The following is a 7,704-nucleotide window of genomic DNA, read 5'->3' as shown; positions in this document are numbered from 1 at the left end:
TTACGGCTGCAAAGAAATTAGCTCTGTTTCACTTTAAATAAAATTTAATATTGAAGCTACAAAACTCCAAAAGTTCAAGTAATTTAAATTTCATTTCACAACCATTTCAATATCATTACAAAAATAATGACACAAAAAAACAACACTCACTAGATAAATTATAAAGAGAGGGTGAAATGTATGTAGTATTTAAATATAAAGATAAAAACAATCGGACGGAGACAAATAAACAACTCTATCTAGGGTCAATAACCTTTTTATTTGACCCACTTTTAATTTGCACGTGTAAGTGTGCATAATCTAGGAGCCAGATAGGGTGCCGTGGTCAACAGAGTGCCACGGCTGCAAACAACTTATTCGTAGTATTTTGAGCTCCTGAATCCAAAAAACTTGGTCGCAAAGCCTGAAAGTGGTGAGTTTAATTGTTATTAACAAATTAAATGTTTAAACGGCTGTAAAAAGTTTTTATTTTTATAACTAGTAAACGGAACCCTATCTGGCTCCTAGACTAATACGAACTGTAGTAGGATCGCATTCCATGCAAAGTAGAGCAAAAAGTTGTTGGTCTTTTATCAAAGGAAAATCTAATGAATAGGGATGATTGTTTTCCAATGTACAGTTATTACAATTTATCATTGTTAATATTATTAACGTTTTAACGTTTTATATTTTATTATGTTAAATAATACACAGTTTTAGTAATTCAATTTATTATTCAATATGCAGTTGCGTATAACCAAAGTTTATATAATAAATGTAAACTTTAGTGTAAATATAAACTTTGGTGTAACCTAGGTAGGTACTTATTGTTTTTGAGAAAGTAATATGTTTTTTACCTGTTTAAAATGTCAGCACGAGTTAAACAGCGTTCATCTGTCCAGCGCACTTTGTTTTAAAAATAAAAATAAAGTTAGCGTCTGCTGCACTTCGATTTAGCTGCAACTGCAAAATTCAGACGATTGGGGAAATCAGCTGGTTCTAAAGCTTGAACTTTTTGAAAATGGTACGGGTTGAGTGAATTCTCACGCAATATCCGCAAACTTTGGTTTGTGATATCTCCAGTCGCCTTGAAATTGTTCTTGTAGAAATAGTCTCTATCCCATTTAAGTCATTTTGTCGATGTCCTACACGTTCGCTGCGCCGTATGGTATGATAGATGCAGTTGGAAAAATGCGGGAGATATGGACGGTGATAGATTTGAATAAACGCTTTAAATTGTTAATGGTTTTGTAACCGTGTGAATAGATAGGCTATGTTACTATGGAGCCAAAATCCCATGTATTTTCTTATGGAGGTTCATCCTGGTCATTTTTGACCAATTTTACCCCCACTCCTCCAAATTTTCCCTTCCTCCTCCCCTTCCCCGCCAGCCAATCAGAGCGCAGCATTTTTTTGCGGGAAATTCAAAATGTCACCTAGGGCTTTGTCCCACCTAGGGCTTGGCCCCCACCTAGGGCTTTGCCCCCAGGGCCCCCATGCAGGTATCTTCATGTAGGTATGTAGGATTCCCCACGTAGACAAGAGTATTGTGCGTAGGCCTCTCGCGTGTACCCCGCGTAGGTATACCTAAATTGTATAGGGCTTCGCCCGCGACCGCCGGTCCCAAACGTGGTCGAGCGGTGACGTAGACAGTAGTCGCGATTTTCATTTCGCAATAGTAGTTCATAACGCAGCCGAGCGGGTATCCGTAGATGGCGTTGCAAGTGGAGCGCGGAAATGTAATCATAAATGCCCGTATATTTAATTATTACAGACTACGGCTAAAAAATATTTACTGGAATTTACTTTAGGAATGTATGTTAAAATAGAACAGAAAGGGTCAATCCTTCTTCGTCTTAAATTTTCTTATATATTTCTTAAGTTCATATTAAGGCCCAATGATAATTCTTTTAAATAGCAAATTGTATTGAAATATAAATTATTCCGCTTAGGTGTAATAAGAAAACCAAGTTAACAAACGCTAGCACAGCTGCCTTTGCTGTCTCAGCAAAACAGCCTGTAGCATTAAATTCTAAAACAGTCAAACCAGCTATCAAAATTAGTGGTACTTATATTAAACAAATTGACTTAAACGTTTATTATTTAACGAAGAAAAATTCTATTTAAAACGTATTATACAGGGTCTTATTTTAGCAGTTGATAAAAAACAATAGCTACAAGGTCTTTATAAAAACTTACAAATTATTTGACAAGATGGCGACTAAAAAAAATCTAAAGAATTAATTTTTTATATTATTATGTTTATAAATTAAAAGAAGAAAATAAGGAAATAAGAGATAAAATGGAAATAATAGAAAATAAAATAGAATGGCTAGAAAAGGAAAAAAGGAAAAATAATATTGTTTTGACAGGATTAAAAATGCAAACTGAAACACTTAAGAAAGATATGGAAGAGTTATTAGTGAAAGAAATTGAGGTTGAAACACAGATAGAAAACGTTCAAAAATTGGGACAGGAAACATATTTAATAGAATTCGAAAAATTTAAGGACAAAGATAAAGTAATGAAAAGTAAATATAAACTGAGGAATAAATGCAAGAGAATTTACATCAATGAAGATATGACCAAGAAAGAGCAGAAAAAAGAGAAGCAAATAAGAAAGAGGGCAATAGAAGAGAAGAAAAAAGGAAAGAACGTTAAAATTGGGTATAGTAAGATTATAATTGATGGAGAGGAGTGGAGATGGAATAGGGCGAGAGAAACACTAGAGTTAGTGAATCCAAAAAACTAGGAAATGATACTGATCAGAATCCTGACAAGACGGTAAATAAGTTGACGAACAGCCAAGGAAAAGGAAAGAACTCTGAAAAGGGACAAACAAAAGAAATATGGAAAATAGGAACGTGGAATATAAGGAGCATTAATGGAAAGGAAAATGAACTGATGCAAGAGTTTCAAAACGCAGGACTGGATATTTTAACAGTGTCAGAAACAAAGAAAAAGAATAAAGGGGTGATGGAATTAGAAAATGGTCACTTGTTAATATATAGTGGAGTAGAAAATAATAAAAGGACAGCAGCAGGTGTCGGATGCATAATTCATCAAAAATTAGTACAAAGTGTGAGTAAATGGGAAGCACATACGGAGAGAATTTTAACAGTGGAGATAAATAAAAGAGATGGAAAACAAATGACTGTGATATGTGTATATGGGCCAGATGAAGATGAAAAAGCAAAAATTTTGGGAGGAATTAACATTAGTCATTGAAGAAAGTAAAGGAATAGTATATGTGTTAGGAGATTTTAACAGTAGAGTGGGTAAGAAAGATGGAAGATATGACAGTAATAGGTCAATATGGTGAAAATAAAAGAAATAATAATGGAAAGAGAATGCTGGAGTATTGCCTATTAAATAACCTGATTATAACAAACACTTTTTATGAACACAAAGAGATACATAAATACACGCGAGTAGAAGGCAACAGAGGAGTAAAATCATTAATCGATTATGTGTTAACTGAGAAGAATAATAGAAAGCAGATTATGGATACGAGAGTTAAAAGAGGATCAGAAATAAATAGTGATCATTACTTGGTGGTAACTAATATTAAGAATGATAAGAACCCAAAATACGAAATAAACGAGAAAACCGATAAGATGAGACAACATGAAACAATAAAATCATACATGCTAACAAACCCAAAAGTGAGAGAAAAATATGAACAGCTGATAAACGCAGAAACAGACAAAATATTGGCAGACAATGAAAATATTAGCGCGAATCAACTATGGAATATGTTTAAAGAAATAATATTGGAATGTGCCAAGAAGACATGTGGAACAAGTAAAATATTAAACAACAGGAAACAAACAGTGTGGTGGAATGAAGAAATAAAACAACAAGTTCAAAGTAAAAAGAGAAAATGGAAAGTTTACTTAACAAAGAAAACTGAAGAAAGCCTGGAAGAATATAAAAGGCAAAGAAATATTGTTAAAAGCACTATAGCTGCAGCTAAAGAGAAAGCATGGTCGGAATTCGGAACAAAAATGGAAGAAAATTATAAAAGTAATCAAAAATTATTTTATAAAGTACTAAAAACTATGAGAAAAGGGAAAAAGATAGAAACTACTGCAGTAAAAAATGCTCACGGACAGATTTTGACAGACGAAGTGGAAATAATGCAAAGATGGAAAGAATATTTTCAAGAACTACTAGAGGGAGAAGAGATGAGTGATAGACAAGAAGAAACAAACATGAACGAAATAAATGCGAGAGAAAACGAAGTAATAACCATGGAAGAAATGACTCAAGCTTTAAGAAAACTAAAGAATGGAAAGGCGCCAGGTCAAGACAAAATAACATCAGAAATGCTTAAAAATATGGGAGGAAATGGCATGGAAATATTATTGGAAATACTAAACAAAACTTGGAATGAAGAAACGATACCAACAGACTGGGAAATGGGATTGATATTGCCTATATTTAAGAAAGGAGATCAGAAAGATTGTAATAATTATAGAGGAATAATGCTGTTGAGTACTGGAATGAAATTATATGAGCAAATTTTAAATACAAGAGTGAAGAATATAATAGAAATGACAATGACAGAGTCCCAAAGTGGTTTCAGAAAAGGTAGAAGTACGCAGGATCATATATTTACTATTCAGCAAATTATAAATAAGACAAGATTGAAGAGAGGAAATGCCTATATGGCTTTTATAGACTTAGAAAAAGCTTTTGACAAAGTACCGAGAGCAAAGGTGTGGGACATATTAGAGAAGAAAGGAGTAAATAACAAACTGAATAAAGTAATACAGAGCTTATATAGAAATATAACAAATATAGTTATGTATAAAAATATGAAATCGGCAATATTTGAAACAAAGGAAGGACTAAGACAAGGTGGAGGAATGAGCCCTACGTTGTTTACGCTGTTTATGGACCACATAATTAAGAAATGTAATGAAAGAACAAAAACTCTATTTGTAGGATACAGAAACTTGCAAGCAGTAAATATTTCAGAATGTGCATATGCAGATGATGTTGTAATTATGGCTGCAAGTGAGAAAGAGTTACAGAAAAATATAGATATGTGGAAAGAAGTATTAGGAGAAAATGGAATGAAAATAAATGTCAAGAAAACAAAAACAATGGCAATAACAGAAGAACAACAGAAAATAAATATACAGGTAGATGGAGTGAGGTTGGAACAAGTACAATATTTTGATTATCTAGGGGTATTGATAGAAGGATCAGGAAAACAAGACAAAGAAATAGAAAAAAGAATAGAAAATACAATGAAAGTATACCATAGTATAAATAAAAGCTTCATTAACAAGAGGGAAATATCTACAAAAACTAAAATGAATGTGTATCAAGCAGTTTACAAACCAATTTTAACATATGGGTGTGAGACATGGACATTAACGAGACAACATAGAAGTAAAATTCAAGCAACAGAAATGAAGTATCTGAGGAGAGTGAGAGGAGTAACGAAAATGGATAGAATGAGAAGTGAGCAAATAAGAAAAGATTTAGGATTACAATCGGTATTAGAATTCATAGAACAGCGACAGCTGAGCTGGTGGGGGCACTTACAACGAACGAATAATAGCAGACAAGTTAAAAAGATATGGGAAGCTAAAATACAAGCTAAAAGAAGGAGAGGAAGACCAAGGGAAACGTGGGACAGCNTGTAACTGTATGAAAGCGTTATAACGAAACGACAGAACTGTCAAATTCAAAACATAATTTGAGTTTGCACACTCCAGAAATTATGCAAATAAGCTCATGTTCTACAAGTAGTAGCACAGAACGATAAAAAACAATCCCAAAATGCTAATAATTCAATAAAAGTTCTGACATGAGGATATTTGAAAAATATTGTACAATTTTGACAGTACTGTATCGGAAAGAAAAGTTTTTTTTTACATATAGGTTCGAAACATGCTATCAAACCAATAAATAAATAAAATATGAAGTACCTTAATGTAGAATGTATATGTGGAATCAAACTCATACGTTATTAAAAGCAGTTATGTGACGTAATAGTATTGCATGTATAGCTCCGTTACAAGTTTGAAAATTTCTTTGTGTTGAAATGTTCCTGTAGTATAAAATCATGTATATAGTGTGAAAGAGACCCTTGTTAGTCCATTTAAGATAGTAGTACCCAAAGCAAAGGTCAATTTGTTGTTTAGACTATATAAATGTTCGTCGGAACGGGATGTTGAAAACTTTTGTCCATTTCTACCTAAAAAAATGCATAAAGGCTGTGTAAAAAGTGATGTATAGACAGTAATAGGGTTATAGAAAAGACAGGCATGCAGAAATTTAATCCATGCATTAAAATATAAGTGTAATTTGGTAAAATGTGCTACATTGCAATATGAACTACAACATAACCTAGCAAGGTGAAAGTGGTATCAAAATATTCAGGAAAGGAAATAGAATTCAAATATAAACAGTACAAGCAGTCAAATTTTAAGTAAAAGCTAGAATTTCTAAAATAAAATTTTCCAAAATTACAATTTATTGTTGCCATGGCAAAATTCGTTTGTTTTTGTTTTGCTATTTAATCTCTGCGTGGGATTGAGTAGTCCAGTTCATTTTTGGCAGCGAGAGAACTCACATCGATAGTAGTGCTCCTAAAAACAAATGAAACATGTTTATAACAACGAATTAACAAAATATTCAAGTACTTACGTAGTTAGCTGGTGGTGAAACGTCAAAGGCGATGGGGCTGTCATAAATCCGAAAGTGACATCTCTCGAACGTACATAAGTCCGAATACAACAAAAATTAGAAATCAACAAAATTTCGAAATAGTTCAACAACAAATTGATTATTAATATAAGTGATAAATAATAAAGGCTAATACAAATCACTGCAAATAAAAATAAGTGCAGTGAGTGCAAATACGCCGATTCCAGAGGATATGCCGACAACTGTTAGGAGTACGAAAGCAGCTAGAGATCCAGTCTACAAAACGAGGAATGCAGCGCGACTACGACGTGTTGGGAATACAAATTGTCAAAAGTAAGTGTCGACACACAAAAAAGGCTTATCTGTACAAATTTATAAAAAGCGCTATACAAATCATAACGTAAAATTTTCCATAATTTTAAAGAAAGGTACCTAAAATGAAATGTATGAATTTAGTTTTAAGGATTACAACAAAGTGTTCATTGTTAAAAGATAACTTGCTCGATTCATAATATATGACATTAGTAAAATAATTTCCATCTTTCATTTGCATAACAACATATTATGTTGTTTTGTTATAAAACATATTATGTTTTATACCAAAACATAATATACAGTACGAACGAAAGGAACCCACACCCAAGATAAAAATTAAAAATCATAATCATTCTTCTTATTGTAATATAACAACCCTAGGTTCGACAAAAAATAAGTAAACGTAGTTGTGGCCAAAAATATGTGATCGTCATAAGGACTACCTACGTTGTGTGTATTTATTTTTTTATTGACCGGAAGGCGCTGGCTACTAACTTTGTAGAGGGGATGTATGGTTTAATTATATAAAACAAAAGCAGAGTAAATACACCTAACCTTTATTTACATACAATTCAAATTAAACATGTGACAAATAGAAAGAACAACAAAAACATTAACAACCATTAAACATAAAAGGAGAGTGCCAGGCTCACCTAGAGCTCCTGTGGGGAAAGAGCATGGCAGAGAAACCCACGATCGTTGCTCTTACCACCCAAATATAAATACAAAACAACCGCTAACCAA

General features: G+C 32.8%; 1 protein-coding gene across 1 annotated transcript; it reads left to right on the top strand.

The window, feature by feature from the left end:
- The first annotated feature begins 2,359 nt into the window (after positions 1-2,359).
- Positions 2,360-3,207, top strand: LOC111692434 (craniofacial development protein 2-like). Its single transcript, XM_023456443.1, has 2 exons — positions 2,360-2,651; positions 2,732-3,207. The coding sequence occupies exons 1-2, from the start codon at positions 2,360-2,362 to the stop codon at positions 3,205-3,207; spliced, it is 768 nt and encodes a 255-aa protein (XP_023312211.1).
- Positions 3,208-7,704: the final 4,497 nt, after the last annotated feature.

The sequence above is a fragment of the Anoplophora glabripennis genome, unplaced genomic scaffold (genome assembly GCF_000390285.2).
Source record: "Anoplophora glabripennis isolate ALB-LARVAE unplaced genomic scaffold, Agla_2.0 scaffold1281, whole genome shotgun sequence".
NCBI lineage: Eukaryota > Metazoa > Arthropoda > Insecta > Coleoptera > Cerambycidae > Anoplophora > Anoplophora glabripennis.
This window is presented reverse-complemented; position numbering and strand designations above follow the sequence as displayed.